The 21581-nt window shown below is 43.8% G+C and overlaps 1 protein-coding gene across 6 annotated transcripts in view; it reads right to left on the reverse strand.

The window, feature by feature from the left end:
* IQSEC3 (IQ motif and Sec7 domain ArfGEF 3) overlaps positions 1-18182 on the reverse strand; it is a 119152-nt gene extending 100970 nt beyond the window's left edge. For all 6 annotated transcript variants that reach the window (XM_073621656.1, XM_073621657.1, XM_073621659.1 and 3 more), the window contains exon 1: positions 17727-18182. In XM_073621656.1, coding sequence (XP_073477757.1) covers positions 17727-18082 — 356 coding nt within the window. In that variant the 5' untranslated portion in view covers positions 18083-18182. The remainder of the gene's footprint in view (positions 1-17726) is intronic.
* Between the last annotated feature and the right edge of the window lie 3399 nt (positions 18183-21581).

A 21581-nucleotide genomic window follows, 5' to 3' on the forward strand; every position in this document is an offset into this window, starting at 1 on the left:
ATGCAAAGCGACTTGGGGCGACTTGGGGCGACTTGAGGGCGTACAAGTCGGATCCCAAGTCGCCCCAGTGTGAACCGACCCTTAGGAACAGCAAATGAGGGGGTTGGTGTTAGGATTAGGTTATAGAAAAAGTTAGTTTGAGGTTCGGATTTGGTGTCAGCTTACAGGGAGGACAGTGCAAAGCTTAATGTGAGGGTCAGGTTACAGGCAAAGTTTGTTCCAAAGGAGATCTTTAGGGTTTGGCACCCTGCATTGTGCCAGTGGCTCTGCACTGAAGACTACTGACACTGAATGCTGATCTATCAGAACCAGCCAGTTAGCAGCCCTACCCAAAAAGTCTTTTAAGGGCTCTTCCACACGTGCTGTCTGATCAGGTCCGCCTGTCAATTTTCAGACAGGCCTTATTCAGACCTTCAAATCTCCCCTATGGAGCGGCGGATGTCAGCGGTGACACGTCCACTGACATTCGCCTCTATCCAATCCTGTCCACAAAATCCAGACAGATGATGGTCCTATTTTCCATCCGCCTGGCGAATCGGATATGATCTGATGAAAACGGACAGACAGTCTGTTTTTACCCGATTTCCCCAGAAAGGAGAGTGGGACTGTTTCCGCTCTGCACAGTGAGCGGAGACCGACCTGCCATCCGCCTGCTCAGCGGGGATCAGTGGAGCGTTCCCCTGCTGAGCAAGCAGATTCTGTTCCACGGAGGCGCCCATGTGAAAGGGGCCTAACTGTCCCTTTAGGCCTCATTCACACCGTATGCAGAGACATGAGTTTTTCTGCACCTGTTTCTGGAAGGGTACAAAGTAAACAATTGTTCTCTATGTGCCCAGTCCACACCACAACATTGGTATCATATGCATATTTTTTTTCTGCGCAGAAGTCTGCAACATGTATGCAGTTTTTTGCATGGAAAAAAACAGACGTGACAACATTGTGGTATGAACAGGGCACATAGAGAACAGTTGTTTTTTTGTTGTACCCTCAGAGAATTAATGTTACATATCTCTGGCAGATACATGTGCATGTGATACAAGCATAGCTCCCAAATGTCCCTGATTTCGAGGGACTGTCCCTCATTGGACCAAAGTCCCCTCTTTCCTCCTCATTTGTCCCTCATTTTGGTCTGATCTATATAGATATATATACACAATATATTATTTACCTATAAAAAAAGTGTTTCCCAGTGCTAAACCTTTCGTCCAATTTCTAAATTGCTGCATTTGTAAATTCCAAAGGCCAATATAACGGAATAGTAGTGGCAAAAATGAACTTGTGGATTTAACCAATCATTTTTTTTGTACAATTCTCCTTTTGTACAATTCTCATTCGCCCTCATTCCCATCCCAGAAAGTTGGGAGGTATGTACAAGTGTTTTGGTGTAAACAAGACATATAGAAAACAACTGTTTTCTGTGTATCCTCGCAGAGATGTACGTAATAAATGTGTGTGAAAGGTGTGAACAAGCCTATGCATGTCAAATCCATACCCCCCAACTGTCTCTGATTTTGAGGGACTGTCCCTGATTTGGAGCAATGTCCCTCTGTCCCTCATTCCTCCTCATTTGTCCCTCATTTTGGTCCGATCTATATAGTTGTATATAAAATGCGCCATTTTAAGTGTTTCCCAGTGCTAAACCTTTCATCCGATTTCTAAATGGCTGTATTTGTAAATTCCAAAAGCCAATATAAAGGAATAGTAGTGGTAAAAAAAAAAAAAAAAAGCACTTGTGAGTTTAACTAAACATTTTTTTGTACAATTCTCCTGTAGGGGGGTGTGGCAGGGGGTGTGTCTTTTGCCTACATACTTTTGCTAATAGGTGTCCCTCATTCCCATTTTAGTAAGCTGGGAGGTATGCAAATCTGTACATTTTTTTCATCAGTTTTTATGCATGGATGGTGTGAATGAGGCCATAGAGTCATGTGCGGCACCAGGGACCACTGGATGATGGTCTTTTGCGTAGGTGATATCACTGGTTGACCGATTGCTACGAAATTATTTGCCTTTCTCTTACAGGTCCTCTTTAAGAAAAAAAAAAAGCTTCTTTACCCATATGTTAGAACCCTGTCCAAAGATCCCGAGTAGTGGTGTGTCGATGACATGCTCAAATCGGTTGGCATCTGACATTGTGCAATTTTCCTGCCCAGTGCCCCCTGTGCTGGGTAACATGTATGTGATTTACATGTTATATGTAACATGCACATGATGTGTGTGGGTGGAGAGAGTATTTTCTGCTTGTGTGGAGCTGTGCAATCCAGCAATCCAGCACAGACTCATCCCCGGAGAGGAGAGGTGGGGGCGGACAGCTTATAGCACTTCTCCCTCTTGCCCACATTTTCCAGAAATAGACAGTAAGCAGCGAGCGGAATGACTTTAACTCTGGGAGATATCGATTCCCTGGCACGGCAGGAGACGCTGAAGTTCCCCTAAAATGATAATATTATCTAGATGTCTTTCCTAGGTGCCTGCTCTTTCTCTCGCTCCAATTAGTTCTTCCACCTCATCTCTCTTCTGCCCCATCCTCTTGTCCTTCCGTCCACACAGATTCATTTACTTTCATTAGCCGCTTCTCCGAACTTCCAGCTTAACTACCTTTATGGCTTTTGGTTTTTAGCTCTCCCTGCTTTGAATCATGTGAGCGGTCTCCCTCTTCTGCCCCCTTTCAAGGAAAACAGTTTTGCTTATTATATATATATATATATATATATATATATATATATATATATATATATACACACATATACAGTATCTCACAAAAGTGAGTACACCCCTCACATTTTTGTAAATATTTTATTATATCTTTTCATGTGACAACACTGGAGAAATGACACTTTGCTACAATGTAAAGTAGTGAGTGTACAGCTTGTATAACAGTGTAAATTTGCTGTTCCCTCAAAATAACTCAACACACAGCCATTAACCACTTCAGCCCCGGAAGGATTTACCCCCTTCCTGACCAGAGCATTTTTTGCGTTTCTGTACTGCGTGGCTTTAGCTGACAATTGCACGGTCATGCGACGTTGTACCCAAACAAAATTGACGTCTTTTTTTCCCCACAAATAGAGCTTTCTTTTGGTGGTATTTGATCACCTCTGCGGTTTTTATTTTTTGCGCTATAAACAAAAAAAGAGCGACAATTTTGAAAAAAAAAGCAATTTTTTTTTACATTTGCTATAATAAATATCCCCAAAAAATATATAAAAAAACAAATTTCTTCCACAGTTTAGGCCGGTATGTATTATTGCGATATTTTTTTTACCAAAAATATGTAGAAGAAGTGTATATTGATTGGTTTGCGCAAAAGTAGCGTCTACAAAATAGGGGATAGATTTATGGCATTTTTATTATAATTTTTTTTTATTACTAGTAATGGTGGAGATCTGCGATTTTTATCAGGACTGCGACATTATGGCGGACACATCGGACACTTTTGACACTATTTTGGGACCATTGTCATTTATACAGTGATCAGAGCTACAAATATCCACTGAGTAAATGACACTGGCAGGGAAGGGGTTAAACACTAGGGGGCGATCAAGGGGTTAAGTGTGTCCTAGGAAGTGATTCTAACTGTGGGGGGGATGGGCTCACTACAACATGACAGAGATCACTACTCCTGATGACAGGGAGCAGTAGATCCCTGTCATGTTGCTAGGCAGAACAGTGAAATGCCTTCTCCCCGTTCTGCCTCTCCTTGCCACAATCAGCCGCTGGTGAACATCGAGTTCGTGGGACTCGCAAGCACACTACCACAGCGCACGACGGGCGCGCGCGATAGGAGGCAAATTTAGAAGGACGTACAGGTACGCCTGCCTGTGCCATTCTGCCGACGTACTGTATATGTGTGTGTGGAGGTCGGCAAGTGGTTAATGTCTAAACCACTGGAAACAAAAGTGAGTACTCCCCTAAGTGAAAATGTCCAAATTGGGCCCAATTAGCCATTTTCCCTCCCTGGTGTCATGTGACTCGATAGTGTTACAAGGTCTCAGGTGTGAATGGGGAGTGGGTGTGTTAAATTTGGTGTTATCGCTCTCACTCTCTCATACTGGTCACTGGAAGTTCAACATGGCACCTCATGGCAAAGAACTCTCTGAGGATCTGAAAAAAAAATTGTTGGTCTACATAAAGATGGTCTAGGCTATAAGAGGATTTACAAATTTACACTGTTATACAAGCTGTACGCTCACTACTTTATATTCAAGCAAAGTGTATTTTCTTCAGTGTTGTCACATGGAAAGATATAATAAAATATTTACAAAAATGTGAGGGGTGTACTTACTTTTGTGAGATACTGTATTTACACACAACCCATATTTATTTATTACGGGTACTTACATAACACTGTCAATTTAGACAGTGCTTTAAATTGTACATTCATATCAGTCCCTGCCCTCAAGGAGCTTACAATCTAAGGTCCCTAAACTCACATTCATACATACACATACTAGGACCAATTTACCTGCCAATATGTCTTGGGACTGTGGAAGGAAACCAGAGTACCTGGAGGAAACCTACTGAGGCACAGGGAGAACATGCAAACTCCAGGCAAGTAGTGCCATTGTTGGGATTCGAACCACCGGCCTTAGTGCTGCTAGGCACAAGCGCTAACCACTTAGCTACTGTGCTGCTCATGTAATCACTACACATGCCATTTGCAATTCAGTGTTATTAAAAAAAAATATCTTTCCATTTAAATCTACAAATGATTATCTAAAACTAACAAATGCATGCAAATGAGGTTTACAGGTAAACCTGTGGCAGTTCTGTACAATTTGTATGCAAAACAACGAAACAAATGAAATACATTTGTGCAAAAAAAAGGTTGTGGTGCTAACTCATATGGACCTTCACCTTAAAACATAAGAGATATAATCATATATTCATATATAACATCCCATAGTAAAATGTAAAAATAGGTAAAAAATTATAAATAAAGTCCAAGCAAAATTCTTCAATATATATTCACAAAAAAGTCCAATCACTGTGAAAAAGAAATAGGAAAACAGAGAATTCTTCAGATGGTGCTCCACCACAAAATGTGCATAAAACAATGCAAACTCACCAGAGCTTTAAAACAAAAAAGCCCTGTAGAAATGATAGGTTTCTTCCAATCAACAACTTGAACGAGAACGATCCCTCTAACCTTAGCACTAATCAGGCAATAGGGCTCAGGAAAAACATATGGATAATCATAGCACAAATTATTTGTTGCAAATTAATCAAGGCAAGTAAGTAAAGTAATCCACACTTACATTTAGATGTGCTATAGGCTATCACCAGTGTACAGTTTAGAGTAGATATGCACGCCGTTGCGTGTAGCCGCGGCATGCGTTCCAAAACACATGAGTTGGGAACCAACTAGACTGGATGTGACGTCAGTAGAGCGCAGCCGCGCAGCTCCTATGCATTTCATGCAGTGGCGTCGCTGGGGGGTGGCTACTGGGGCTATAGCCCCAAATCTGGGGCCCATAGCCCCGAGTCTCTTACCTAGGGTTGGCTCCGAGCTCCATCTGGTCAGCTGGTGGCTGGGGGAGGAACATGACCAGTTAATGTTATCAGGCACAAGTTCTTATCTATATTCAGCAGTTCCGACAATGTAATCATTGTCCTGACGTCCACATCTGTACAAATCTGCTGGGTAATGTAATTGTCGGGAACCACAGCCCTCCCCCTGATGTAATGGGGGGCTCTCTGGGAACCCTGATGTATTGAGGGGGGCTGTGATTTAAGTGAGGATGCACACTCAGATATGTAACAATATTTTATATCATATATATACAGATACATACACAAACATGTATATTATATACATGTGTATGCCCACCCAAGCATATGACTTTCTTTACTTCGCTGCTATGGGCTCTAGCCCCAGATCTTTTGTAGACCTAGCAACGCCCCTGATTTCATGTAACACACGTCATCAAATGAAGCTTCCTAATGTGCATGTAAAGGCAGGTGTCCCAATACTTTTGACAATGTAGTGTATGTGCAGCCCCTTTCATAGCCATGATCTGCCTGCACTGCATAGAGAAACGAAGAGACTCAATAATGACATTAGGGAGTCTAAAATAAGGTATGTGATTAAAACAGAAATGATTAATTACAAAATTCCGTTAGCATGTTGATGAAGGAGGGACGGAAGAACCAAAATATAAGCAGATTAAACTTCAGCTCTAAGAGATGATGGCTTTGCTTTAGCAGCCCAGATGAAGGTGTGGGAGATCTCTATAAAAACTCCCGAAACGCGTTGGTTGATTAAATTACTTTTTAATAATAAACAGACTTTCTTACTTGGAGATTACCATCTATTTTTCATGTAACAAAGACACCTGCTAACTACTTATTAATATATTCCAGGAGAGGAAACAACTTTCCAGGTTAGTAGTCCTTCGTTGGATGTTAACAGTCAAAGAGAATATCTTGGAAAAGTTACATCTCAACTATCATCGCTCGATATATATCTGCATTGTTTCCATTACTGGTGCAAAGACAGAGCAAGAACTTTGTGTCCAAATCGCTATACTGTAGGGGGATAAAGCGGCGCTGAACCATGGATGCCACCTCAGCCTTCCTTCCCATAATCCTCTGCTACTGGAAACAGGGAACTAATATCATGGAGATACATCGATCGTTCTTCTGCAAGAGTATGAAACGGCATAGAACCATCACGGTTGGTACCCCTGCTTTCTTTCCCATAATCCTCTGCTACTGGAAGCATGAACCCAGCACCATAAAGACATATCTCCCTCTGGCTAGATTATTTAAAAAAGAACTGAACCATCCTGAATGGCACCTCTGCATTCTTTCCCATAATCCTTTTTGTCTACAAACATGGAAGCAGCACCATTCAAACACAATTCGATGCTATTAGCCGCCAAGCAGCCGCCCGCGAACAGAAAAGCGGTGATAGCTGCAGCTTCTGACATTTGGGAGAAGGGATTTTGGACTTAGCATAATAAGGAGAATAAATATATTTTCCCCCATATTGTGCCTCTGCGTCTTCCTCTGGCACACAGGCTCATTAGAAGCCCTATCAGGCTGTATTTTCACATCTCAGGGCTCTGTTAATAAGCTGTCACTTCTGGCAAGAGAGTGGAGGTGACGCGTGACATGCCCCCTCGATCTCACGGTCTGCTTCTTCGTGTCTCCATGTCACAGCACTGCTAAGCCTGCCAATGCTGGCTCCACAGTGGGTCCTATGAATAGTGGCCGCCCCCCCCGTTGCAGGGATTATAACCTTGGTGGCACAGTGAGGAACACCTCCCCGTGATGGTTGTAGGGGGTATAACCTTGGTTGCAAAGTGAGGAACACTCTCCCTGCAGTGATGGTTGTAGGGGGTATAACCTTGGTGGCACAGTGAGGAACCCCCTGTGATGGTTGTAGGGGGTATAACCTTAGTGGCATAGTGAGGAACCCCCCCCCCCCACAAGATGGTTGCAGGGGCTATAACTTTGGTGGCACAGTGAGATACCCCCCGTGATGGTTGTAGGGGATATACTCTAGGGGCATAGTGAGGAACCCCCCCCCCCCCCCCGTGATGGTTGCAGGGGGTATAACCTTGGTGGCACAGTGAGGAACCCCCCACCATGATGGTTGCAGGGGGTATAACCTTAGTGGCACAGTGAGGAACACCCCCCCCCCCCCCCCGTGATGGTTGTAGGGGGTATAACCTTGGTGGCACAGTGAGGAACACCTCCCCGTGATGGTTGTAGGGGGTATAACCTTGGTGGCACAGTGAGGAACACCTCCCTGTGATGGTTGCAGGGGGTATAACCTTGGTGGCACAATGAGGAACACCTCCCTGTGATGGTTGCAGGGGGTATAACCTTGGTGGCACAGTGAGGAACACCTCCCCGTGATGGTTGTAGGGGGTATAACCTTGGTGGCATAGTGAGGAACCCCCCTCCCCCTGATGGTTGCAGGGGTATAACCTTGGTGGCACAGTGAGGAACACCTCCCCGTGATGGTTGTAGTGGGTATAACCTTGGTGGCACAGTGAGGAACACCTCCTCGTGATGGTTGTAGTGGGTATAACCTTGGTGGCACAGTGAGGAACACCTCCCCGTGATGGTTGTAGTGGGTATAACCTTGGTGGCACAGTGAGGAACACCTCCCCGTGATGGTTGTAGTGGGTATAACCTTGGTGGCACAGTGAGGAACACCTCCTTGTGATGGTTGTAGTGGGTATAACCTTGGTGGCACAGTGAGGAACACCTCCCCGTGATGGTTGTAGGGGGTATAACCTTGGTTGCAAAGTGAGGAACACAAGACACTATGCACCAAAAACAAAACAAACGGCACAGCTATGAGCACAGCTGTCTGCGATTCTCTCAGTTTTAGGCCAATCTCAGTTTTTTGTTTTTTTTTGTTTGGAGTCATGAATTTTAGATTTGCATGATCTGCAGAGAATCGTGCAGTTTGTGAATCCAGGCAATTGGGAACGTACCAAACAATGTCATAAAAAAATCTAAAATTCAGATCAGCACACTGCGGTGCAAACTGATGGGTTAGTGTACCGCTGCAGGACACAAACACATTCACACAGCATTATATACATCAGATTGCTGGTGAGATCAGAACATTAATGCGATCATTTTAGTGGACCTGTCATATAAATGATAAAGATTTCAGATTTATTTTTCATGTTAAAGTGTTACTAAACCCACAACAGTAAAATCAGCCTGTATATGCAGTAAAGCATGCTTGTTATACTCACTGCGGAACCTAAGGGGTTAATCCTCTACATTGAGTAAAAAGGCTGTTTGGTCCGGTCTCCTCTGATCCTCCCCTTCTTCCACTGTCCCCAATTCATCTGCTGATAGTACAAAGCCCTAGGAGGCACTCTGCACATGCTCAGTTTGGTATGTATTGCTAGAGTTTTGGGGGAGTTTTTTTTTAAAGAGGGTGCATGTGATCAGCACAGGGCCAATCATAACTGTCCTGACAGAGGGTTAGGGGTCCTGCAGCCTAAAAGGAAAGTCAAAGGAGAATGAAATTCCTCCTACAATATTTAACCAGTGCTCAGCTGGACACTGATTTATACTGCTGATGAGAAAATGTAATTAGCAGTTTATATTTATTAAAATAATTGCATTTCTATGTTCTGTGTACTGTGGGAGACCAGATATAGTTTATGCAGGGTCCTGGGTTTAGTAACACTTTTAGTGCAGCAATTTAAGTAATGTGTCAGTGTAATACCACATTATATTATATTCATTACCTCTCACAGAGATCACAGTACTCCATCCCACAACGCCTTCAACCATCTTTCTCTCCAGAAGGACTGAGCCACCTTTGTTCAGGCATCTTCCAGGGTCACTATTTACTTCTTGGACTGGGATGACCTCTGACACAGATCAGCCTCTGCAAGAGCCTCTCACCTTGTCACTTACTGCAAACAAACAATGTTGCAGTCTGGTCACTGGGGGGAGAGGAGACTGAGGAAATGCTTCTTCCTGCCTGCAGCACTGCAGACTGATGACATCATCTCAGTTTACACACAAGTCACAAGATTGGAGCTTTAAAGTGGTATTAAATCGAAAGGCAAATGTTTATTATATTGCATCTTACCATTTCTTAGATGTGGTGGCTGCATTAGTTCGTTTTTGTTTGTTTTTTTCACCGGGTGATCCAATAAACCTGTTGTTTTTCACAGAACAAGCTGTCCGGCAGATGTAGCAGTTAAAGGGTTGAGACAAACCATTTACTACTGACAGGGGTGCTTACAATGATCAGCTTTTATTAACGTGTTATAAAGAGCAAAGCTTTTTTTTTTTAGTTTTCGACAGAGTGGAGATGTAATAGAATACCTATTAAGTTGTTTTTTTGTTTGTTTGTTTGTTTTTTGTCTGTGCCCCCGTTAGGGAGATTCACCCTCTGTATTTGTCCTATTTATCATTATCATTTAAAGTAAAGAAAACCCCAAATTTTGGGTTGTCCTCAGAAAAGTAATAGAGGGTAAATTTTCCAAAGAGGACACTGGTTCTGGTGACTTGTGAGTCCCCAAAGATTATCTTTCACTTCCTGTTTTGGCTATGGGACAGGAAGTGAAGGTAAATCTCCCCAATGGGAAACAGATGGCAAAAAATAAACCAACAGGGGTTATAACCCTCCCTTACTTTAACTGAAAAAAAAATCGGTTTTGCCTATAATTCTACTTTAATGTGGTTGTAAACCCTTTACACCCACTTTTTGCTGCAGGTAAGCCTATAATTAGGCTTACCTGTAGGTACACTGGATATCTCCTAAACCTACATGGTTTAGGAGATATCCCCTGTATTTGCATGTGCCAACGTCATCGGCACATGTGTACTGAAGCAATGGCACGTACGTGCCTACGCTTCAGTTAGACTGTGCCGTTACCGGTGGCTCCCATGCGCATGCGCGGGAGTGACATCATCGCGGTTTTGGCCAATCATAGCACCGGAGCCCACGATACCCGGAAGTAACTCGATGTCGGCCGCCGGAGCAGGGTACAAGGACGGATGCAGGGGCTTCCATCTCAGGTAAGTAATTCATAATGAGCTAGTATGCAAGCATACTAGCTCATTATGCCTTTGTCTTGCAGGTTTTTTTTTTTTTTTTCAAATTCAATTTACGTAAAACCTTTATCCCAAACAGTTAAACAAAAATTGTTTCCATAACTGACTATAAAGTGTGAGCTGGAGTTTGGCTTCAATTTGTTAGTGTGTTTAAACCTACTAGTACATCTAACCCTCCCCTACCCGCAGACTGACAATGCTGCTGTCCAAAGATGTCTCTGTTGCTCCTTCATACAAAGTGTAGGCACTGTAATACAGGAGGTGTGTTGGGCAGCCCATAGTTTCCTGCCTATACATGGAACGAAATTTGGCCAATCTGCTAAACCGGATGAGTTTTAATCCACATATGGCCGACTTTACTGGCCAGATTACCAGGTGAAAACAGAGGAGGGAAAAGCCTAAAAAAGAACACTAATGCGGGCACTGCATCTAATGATTGGTAAGCTGAAATATATTCAATTTTTTGTTTTGGGTTTAAAGGAGAAGTACAAGCAAAGCTCGTTTGGCTGTACCTCCACAGTGGATCACAGGAATGCAGTTAGTTTTGCACTTCTGTGACCCGCATTCAGCTGATGTACAGAGCCGGTCCTGGCTCAGGAAAGATCGCAACCATATGGTTGGGATCTGTCCACATGCCTGGACCGGAACCCAGCCTCTCAGCAAGTCACAGAGAGCCTGAGCCGGCCGCTCCCGTCCCCTCCACAGCCCAGCGCTGCAGTGAGGGGGGGGCAGAGCAGAGAGGCAATGACTGACAGTCACCAGCTCTCTGCTCAGGGAGCTTTTAGAACCAACACCGATTAACCGTGGTGTTCGATCGCTCTGTTTTCAGTGTTAGAGCCGGCGGGGGACAGATGCAGCATCCACCTAGTTAAGTGAGATTCTGGAAAAAAAAACAAATCCCATACTTTTCTTTTAATACTGCTTTTAAGTGTATCTATTATCAAAAGTAAAGTCATATAATCAATTCCACATTGTATTTCCATTTCTAGCTTACTCCTACTAATCTGAATAATCTTTAACGTTGTAAACCTACTTTGTGAAGTTCCCCACACATTTACTTCCATGAATTCTGTGGCACCTATTCACTATGCCCTGTGGGTAGGCACCGCTGTGTCACACATTTCAAAGAGCCTGCCTCCTGATCTACAGAGGTGCTGAGGGGAGGAGTTTCAAGAGGTGGAGTCAGTACAGGAATGACAGCTTGTAGGCAGCAAGGTATCATGGGATATGTAGTCCTTAGAAGTGGAAAGTAAACAGCAGAGGAGAAGCTGCAAAGCATGCAGGGAACCCAGGAAGTTGTGGAAAGCGATAGCCAGCAGATAGGCAGCATTCACAGCATGAAAGGAGATTTTTCAAGTAAGCTTATATTGGATCGTTATTAATATTCTATGTTTGTATTATTATTATCATTACCACAATACAGGTGTTATAAAATAAAAGTGCATGCTGTGACCATAGATCTCCCTTAACCCCTTCCTGCCTGCGCCAGTGTCCCTTTAAAAACTTCTGAATGCTCGCGGGTGGGAAGGATCGGCGATCTGACCACTGTCGCAGTGGTCACATGATCAGAAGCCAGTGCCGCCGGCAAGCGATTTTTAGTTCGGACCAAGAGCTGCTGCCATTAGTAGCTCGGTCTTTGTACTGGGAGCGCGCAGTGAGATGTCAGAAATTTTTCATGCAGATTTGTTTTGTTTTGATTAGATTTGTTAAGTTATGTTAGGAGTGAAATATGGAGCTATGAACTGTTTTTCTCTGTTGTTTCCAGGTGTATGGTGGTTACAGAACACAAGAGGCCTTTTTTTTTGTTTGCATTTTCTTTCTCCTGCAGATGCGATTTTGTCGCTTGCTGTTTAATCTACTGTACAAAGAAAATCTATAGAGGCTGAGAGTTTACAGCGCTGGGAAAGACTTAAACAGCAGATGCCGTCTGCTAGATCTTCCGTCCCCACAAACCAAAGGTGTAAAAAACTGGGACTCAATATAAAGTGTAAAAGGCTGATTCACTACTCATATGGCGCAGAGCCCTGTGACTGTGTACATGGAGTGAAGAGCACCGTGACTATGTAAATGGAGTGAAGAGCACCGTGACTATGTACATGGAGTGCAGAGCACCGTGACTGTGTAGATGGAGTGCAGAGCACCGTGACTGTGTAGATGGAGTGCAGAGCACCGTGACCATGCACATGGAGTGCAGAGCACCGTGACCGTGTACATGGAATGCAGAGCACCGTGACCGTGTACATGGAGTGCAGAGCACCGTGACCATGCACATGGAGTGCAGAGCACCGTGACCATGCACATGGAGTGCAGAGCACCGTGACCATGCACATGGAGTGCAGAGCACCGTGACCATGCACATGGAGTGCAGAGCACCGTGACCATGCACATGGAGTGCAGAGCACCGTGACCATGCACATGGAGTGCAGAGCACCGTGACCATGTACATGGAATGCAGATCACCGTGACCATGCACATGGAGTGCAGAGCACCGTGACCATGCACATGGAGTGCAGAGCACCGTGACTCTGTACATGGAGTGCAGAACACTGCAACTCAGTGATTATAATGCAGAGCTGTGACTCAGTGCATGGAGTGCAGAGCACCCCAGCTTAGTGCATGGAATGCAGAGCACCACGACTCAGTACATGGAGTGCAGAGAACTGTGATTCAGTGCAGGGAGTGCAGAGCACCACAACTCAGTACATGGAAAGCAACGCACTGCAATTTAGTACATGGAGTGCAACGCACCGCAACTTAGTACATGGAGTGCAGAGCACCACCACGTAGTACATGGAGTGCAGAATATCGTAACTGTGTGCATTGAAAGCAGAGCACCGTGACTCGGTACTTAGAGGGCAGAGTACTGTGGCTCAGTATATAGTACAGAACACTGCAATTCAATATGTGCACTATAATTCAGAATAAAGTGCCTAGCACCACAGTTCAGTACAGATAGCAAAGCACAGAGGTACTGGATGGAGACTGTTGGTCTACACAGAGTATTATACAGAGCTACAGATTGCAGAGCATTTTCCCTAGAGAGTGCAAAGCATTGCACAGGAGTACAGAATGAGAAGCACTGTTCTATATAAATTGCACAACACTGTTCTAAACAGAGTGCCTAGTATCGCACAGAGGGAGATCGCTATTGTATATAAGGTGCAGAGCATTTCATAGAGGTACTGGATGCAGAACACTGTTCTATACAGATTTCAGGGGATTTTAGAGGTACAGCATGCACAAGATTGTCCATATGGGACATAGAGCTTTGTACAGAGATACTGGGTGCAGAGGACTGTTCTATACAGAGTGCAAAACGTTGCACAGAAAAATAGAATGCAGAGCACTTTCCATAGAAAGTGCAGAGCATTGCACAGGGGTACAAGATGGAAACAGAGTGCAGAGCATTGCATGGAGGTACTGGATGCAGAGTGCTGTTCTATGCAGAGTGCAGAGCATTGCATGGAGGTACTGGATGAAGAGTGCTGTTCTATGCAGAGTGCAGAGCATTACATGGAGGTACTGGATGAAGAGTGCTGTTCTATGCAGAGTGCAGAGCATTGCATGGAGGTACTGGATGCAGAGTGCTGTTCTATGCAGAGTGCAGAGCATTGCATGGAGGTACTGGATGCAGAGTGCTGTTCTATGCAGAGTGCAGAGCATTGCATGGAGGTACTGGATGAAGAGTGCTGTTCTATGCAGAGTGCAGAGCATCGCATGGAGGTACTGAATTGGGAGTGCTGTTCTATACAGAGTGCAGAGCATTACATGGAGGTACTGGATGCAGAGTGCTGTTCTATACAGAGTGCAGAGCATTGCACGTACAGTTGGTACAGGATGCAGAGCATTGCACAAAGATACATTATGTAAAGTACTGTTATATATACAGAGTGCAGATCATTGTACACATATGTGTCATGAAGGGTTGCATGCAGTGTGAAGCTGACGCACACAGAACACAGGAAAGCACCATGGCAGATCATTAGCTTTCATACCAGTCCATCAGGCACAGAGGTGCTTGCAGTAGCATAGTCCCTACTCATTACTCGGTGACCCCACTATCTCCTCGGCATCATCCACATTCCCTGCATGTACAGCTGCATCATCCCTTCTCTAACATCAAATCTGCGCAGCCCACCAATACCCCGAGTGCACCGCTTACAGCTGCATAATAAACACATTATTACACCACACATAGTATTATGTACTAGGAGCCATCTCCAGAAATGTCATTTATAAATAGAAGGGGGATTGCACACAGCTTACAGATCACACAGCTCATATTGCTGGATCTGGAGTCCTGGACTGAATAAGGGGGGGGGGGGGGTGTTCCATAAATCACACAAGGGTTAATCTGGAGATACCTATGTGACCTCTGATCTCCCTCATATTGTATTATTATGTGCAGAGGTCAGGGAATGTACAATCTCTGCACCAATGGGAGACATTGAGGGGACAGTGCACCCACAATTATTGATCACATTTATCTATTACGAAGGTCATGTATCACCACTAACTGAACACATTGCCCAGGAGGGAAATAAAAGAACATGATTTTTTTTTTTTTTTTTTTGTGATTTTTTTTTTGTGGTTGAACTGGATGGACTTGTGTCTTTTTTCAACCTGACTAACTATGTAACTATGACTTCATATTGGGTTTGTATCATTATACCCGGATCTCATTTATTTGCTGAATATACTTCTATTATGCATAATCTGGTACCGCTAATTCTCTATTATTGTTTTGTTGCAATGGATATTGCCTTTCTGTTTACAATAAAATATTTGAATAATAAATAAATAAACAAATAAAAAATAAACACAAAAACATAACACATGGCCTTGCTATGTTAGGGATAAACACTATGGATTTGTTTTGTTTTCTCCAGAACTACAAGTCCCAGCATGCCTCCTATCACTGAAATTTGAACTGCATAGATTTAAAGGTTCTCCAAAGTTCAGCCGGACAGGCTGGGATCTGTAGGGCCCTGATGGTTCTAGGGCAGCCATGCACATGGCCATTTGAAACAACCATTTGCCAATCAAATCAGAGAAGTCGTTTGATCACCAACATACACAGGTGATCCATTATCAATTGGATATCCGTGGAAGTTGTTGCATTTCGTGAAAAAGGATTCATCACTTGTGTGGTCAAAAGCAACCATATGCAAAATTCTGGCCACTATGACCTACAAAAGCTCATCACACACAGTACAATCTGATTGTAAAATTTCCTTTAGATCTACCAACAAGTATGTAGTGCAATGGCCTACCTGATTGGATACAGATTGAATGAATGATTTAAGGAGGTCAGATCACCGCTGTGTTTACCATAAAAAAATGTTTTAACCAATTCAATTAAGCCATTGAAATTGTTAATTTATCAGACAACTAGATCTGTAGATGTATTGATACTATTAAAACAATTAACTTTCAGGGATCATGTGAGAACCCCGATGACACCACAGCTGTTCCTTATTTAATGGATCTGGGGCAGAAGAGGTACTGGTCACAATATCCAAACAACTATATATATATAGATATATATATATCTAGATATATATAGATTTATATATATCTAGATATATATATATCTATATATATATCTATATTTATATAGATATATATATATATATAGATATATAGATATATATATTTCAGCAGGTAAGTGCCCCTCCAACAGAAGTTAAACTCCCCTTTGTTTATAAGAATAAACCTTTTAAAATAAGGTAAGTCTCTTTCTAAAGGAAGGCAAGTGTGCCTCTGCCTTAGAGATGGTAAGGAAGCAAGTTCCCCTCTGTCTTACAGAAAATATGAAACCCTGACCTATGGGATGTGTGCCCCCTTTTTCAAATACACAAGGCAGCCCCCCCCCCTCATACTTCCATAAGGTAAGTTACCCCCTTCTCTCATAAAGAAGGTAGCTACCCTAAAGGCTCCCTCTCACTTTTGGAATGTAACTGTTTCTCTGCTACAGAAGGTAGGTACCCCCTCTTTCTCATAATCGGTAAGTCCTCCTTTATATTACTGATGGTAAGTCACTCGCTCACTTACATAAGGTGAGTCTCCCTCTTTCTTATACAGAGTAGGTGTCCCCCCAATCTCTTATAAAAGTTAAGTTTTGTTATAAGGCCACCCCTCACTCAGGATGGTAAGTCCCTCTTTCCTATTAGGAGGTAAGTACTCCCAGTCTTGTAGAAGATAAATGCCCCCTGTACCCTAGAGAAGGCAAATCTCACTCTCTTTTTTGAGTGTGTACCCACCTCTATCTACAGAAGGTAAGTAACCTGTTCTCTCTCATAATGAGTAAATCGCCTTTATGTTACAGAAGGTAAACCCTGATTTTCTGTTATATAGAAGGTAAGTTCCTTTTCCTTCTACAGATGAAAGGTGCCAATCTCGCTTTGAAAGGTAACTTACCCCTTCTGATTAATGGAAGGTACCATCTCCCCTCTAAAAAGTAATTCCTCTTTCCCTCTTATATAAGGTGAATCTCCCCTTTTATCTTATAGCAGGCAAGTTTATATAAGTTAGGTCTCTGCTCTCCCTCTTATAACAAGTAAGTCACCTTTCATAGCAGGTAAGTCTCCTTCTTATAGCATGTAAGTCTTTCATTTTTATAGCAGGTAAGTCTCACCTCTATTTCTTATAGCAGATACATTTCCCTTCTACCTCATATGGGAGGTAAGTCTCATTCCATTTTCATTGCAGGTAATTATTTTTTCAGCTGGTAAGTCTCCCCTCTACCTCTTATATTAAGTCCCCCTCTACCTTTTATAGTAAGTCCCCCTCTCCCTCCTATACCAGAGAAGCCCCCCTCTCCCTTCTATACCAGGTAAGTCCCCATATCATGTTCATAGCAGGTAAGTCTCCCTCTTATACCAGGTAAGTCTCCTTTCTACCTCTTATAGAAGAAGTGTCATTTAATTTTATAGACGGTAAGTCTCCCCTCTCTCTTATTGCTGGCAGCTCCTTTATGGTTTCCCTCTTATATTAGGTAAGTCTTCCTCTCCCTCTTATATCAGCTAAAAGTCTCCTCTCATTTTCATAGAAGGTAAGTCCCCCCTCCCCTCATGGAAGGTGCATTTCACCTCTCCCTCTTACAGAAGGTAAGTCTCCCCTCTACTACCCATAGCAGGTAAGTCCCTTTGTTGTTGCCCCTGGTAGGGGTAGGTACTCACTCGGTCTTGCGCCCCAGGATGGCCTTGCAGAGGGTGGGGGGTTTGTGCTGGACCTGGGGGGACCCCCGCGGTGCCGGGCTGGGTTCGGGTTCCTCGGGTGGAGGTTGCGGTTGGTGAGCTGGGCTCTCCGGTGCCGCCTGGATCTGCGCTGGGCTGGGGGATGGTACCGGGCTCGGGCTAGGCTGGTGCTGGTTCCGGAGGCTCCGGTTCTCGGTGCCCAGCTGGTCCAGCCTCCGCTCCAGCTCATCGATCCGCTGCCGCTGGGTGTGGATGAGGCTCTGCTGGTTCTGTACGATGCTGGTCAGTTCCCGCAGGTAGAGCACAGCCCGAACCGGGTTCTCCAGGAGGTTCTCCATCCCGGGACCCGGCCAGCCCAATTCTGACTGCTCTGCACCGCCGAGTGACAGCACCGCCCGACGGGGGAGGAGGAGGAGGAGCGGAGCAGCATCAGCACCACTGGCAGGTTATATAACGGGGAGGGAGGAGAGGATGGAGACATCATCACTACATGATATTATATACAGACATATAGAGTGTCAGCTCTAGGGGTACAGAGAGGAGAGGACGGAGACATCATCACTACATGATACTATATACAGACAAATAGAGTGTCAGCTCTGGGGGAACAGAGAGGAGAATGATGTAGACATCATCACTATATGATACTATATACAGACATATAGAGAGTAAGCTCTAGGGGTACAGAGAGGAGAGGATGGAGACATCATCACTACATGATACTATATACAGACATATAGAGTGTCAGCTCTGGGGGTACAGAGAGGAGAGGATGGAGACATCATCACTACATGATACTATATACAGACATATAGAGTGTCAGCTCTGGGGGTACAGAGAGAAGAGGATGGAGTCATCATCACTACATGATACTATATACAGACAAATGGAGTGTCAGCTCTGGGGGTACAGAGAGGAGAATGATGGAGACATCATCACTACATGATACTATATACAGACATATAGAGTGTCAGCTCTGGGGGTACAGAGAGGAGAGGGATGGAGACATCATCACTACATGATACTATATACAGACATATAGAGTGTTAGCTCTGGGGGAACAGAGAGGAGAATGATGTAGACATCATCACTATATGATACTATATACAGACATATAGAGTGTAAGCTCTAGGGGTACAGAGAGGAGAGGATGGAGACATCATCACTACATGATACTATATACAGACAAATGGAGTGTCAGCTCTGGGGGTGCAGAGAGGATGGAGACATCATCACTACATGATACTATATACAGACATATAGAGTGTAAGCTCTGGGGGTACAGAGAGGAGAGGATGGAGACATCATCACTACATGATACTATATACAGACATATAGAGTGTCAGCTCTGGGGGTACAGAGAGGAGAGGATGGAGACATCATCACTACATGATACTATATACAGACATATAGAGTGTCAGCTCTGGGGGTACAGAGAGAAGAGGATGGAGTCATCATCACTACATGATACTATATACAGACAAATGGAGTGTCAGCTCTGGGGGTACAGAGAGGAGAATGATGGAGACATCATCACTACATGATACTATATACAGACATATAGAGTGTCAGCTCTGGGGGTACAGAGAGGAGAGGATGGAGACATAATCACTACATTATACTATATACAGACAAATAGAGTGTCAGCTCTGGGGGTACAGAGAGGAGAGGATGGAGACGTCATCACTACAGGATACTATATACAGACAAATAGAGTGTCAGCTCTGGGGGTACAGAGAGGAGAGGATGGAGACATCATCACTACATGATACTATATACAGACAAATGGAGTGTCAGCTCTGGGGGCACAGAAAGGAGAAAGATGGAGACATCTTAACTACATGATACTATATACAGACATATAGAGTGTCAGCTCTAGGGGTACAGAGAGGAGAGGATGGAGACATCATCACTACATTATACTATATACAGACAAATAGAGTGTCAGCTCTGGGGGTACAGAGAGGAGAGGATGGAGACATCATCACTACATGATACTATATACAGACAAATGGAGTGTCAGCTCTGGGGGTACAGAAAGGAGAAAGATGGAGACATCATCACTACATGATACTATATACAGACAAATAGAGTGTCAGCTCTGGGGGTACAGAGAGGAGAGGGATGGCGACATCATCAATACATGATACTATATACAGACAATTAGAGTATCAGCTCTGGGGGTACAGAGAGGAAAGGATGGAGACATCATCACTACATGATACTATATGCAGACGTATGGAGTGTCAGCTCTGGGGGTACAGAGAGGAGAGGGATGGAGACATCAGCAATACATGATACTATATACAGACAAATGGAGTGTCAGCTCTGGGGGTACAGAAAGGAGAAATATGGAGACATCACTGCATGATGCTATATACAGACATATAGAGTGTCAGCTCTGGGGGTTCAGAGAGGAGAGGATGTAGACATCATCACTACATGATACTATATACAGACAAATAGAGTGTCAGCTCTGGGGGTACAGAGAGGAGAGGATGGAGACATCACCACTACATGATACAATATACAAACATATAGAGTGTCAGCTCTGGGGGTACAGAGAGGAGAAAGATGGAGGCATCATCACTACATGATACTATATACAGACAAATAGAGTGTCAGCTCTGGGGGTACAGAAAGGAGAAAGATGGAGGCATCATCACTACATGATACTATATACAGACATATAGAGTGTCAGCTCTGGGGGTACAGAGAGGAAAGGATGGAGACATCATCACCACATGATACTATATGCAGACGTATGGAGTGTCAGCTCTGGGGGTACAGAGAGGAGAGGGATGGAGACATCATCACTACATGGTACTATATACAGACAAATAGAGTGTCAGCTCTGGGGGTACAGAGAGGAGAGGGACGGAGACATCATCACTACATGATACTATATACAGACAAATAGAGTATCAGCTCTGGGGGTACAGAGAGGAGAGGATGGAGACATCATCACTACATGATACTATATTCAGACAAATGGAGTTTCAGCTCTGGGGGTACAGAAAGGAGAAATATGGAGACATCATAACTATATGATGCTATATACAGACATATAGAGTGTCAGCTCTAGGGGTACAGAGAGGAGAGGATGTAGACATCATCACTACAGGATACTATATACAGACAAATAGAGTGTCAGCTCTGGGGGTACAGAGAGGAGAGGATGGAGACATCACCACTACATGATACTATATACAGAAATATAGAGTGTCAGCTCTGGGGGCACAGAAAGGAGAATGATGGAGACATCATCACCACATGATACTATATACAGACATATAGAGTGTCAGCTCTGGGGGTACAGAGAGGAGAGGGATGGAGACATCATCACTACATTATACTATATACAGACAATTAGAGTATTAGCTCTGGGGGTACAGAGAGGAGAACGATTGAGACATCATAACTACATGATTATACTATATTCAGACATATAGAGTGTCAGCTCTGGGGGTACAGAGAGGAGAGGATGGAGACATCATCACTACATGATACTATATACAGACAAATGGAGTGTCAGCTCTGGGGGTACAGAGAGGAGAGGATGGAGCCATCATCACTACATTATACCATATACAGACAAATGGAGTGTCAGCTCTGGGGGTACAGAGAGGAGAGGATGGAGACATCATCACTACATGATACTATATACAGACATACAGAGAGGGGAATTTATCAAAACTGTATCAGCCCAAATCTGGGGCAGCTGTGCAATGCAACTATAAGCTTCTAGCTTTTCTTTTCACAACTTGACTACAAGCTGGAGATAGAAGCTGATTGGTTGCCATGCACAGCTGCTCCAGATTCTGTCTGCTCCATTCC

This window comes from Aquarana catesbeiana, linkage group LG03 (genome assembly GCF_042186555.1).
Source record: "Aquarana catesbeiana isolate 2022-GZ linkage group LG03, ASM4218655v1, whole genome shotgun sequence".
Taxonomy (NCBI): domain Eukaryota; kingdom Metazoa; phylum Chordata; class Amphibia; order Anura; family Ranidae; genus Aquarana; species Aquarana catesbeiana.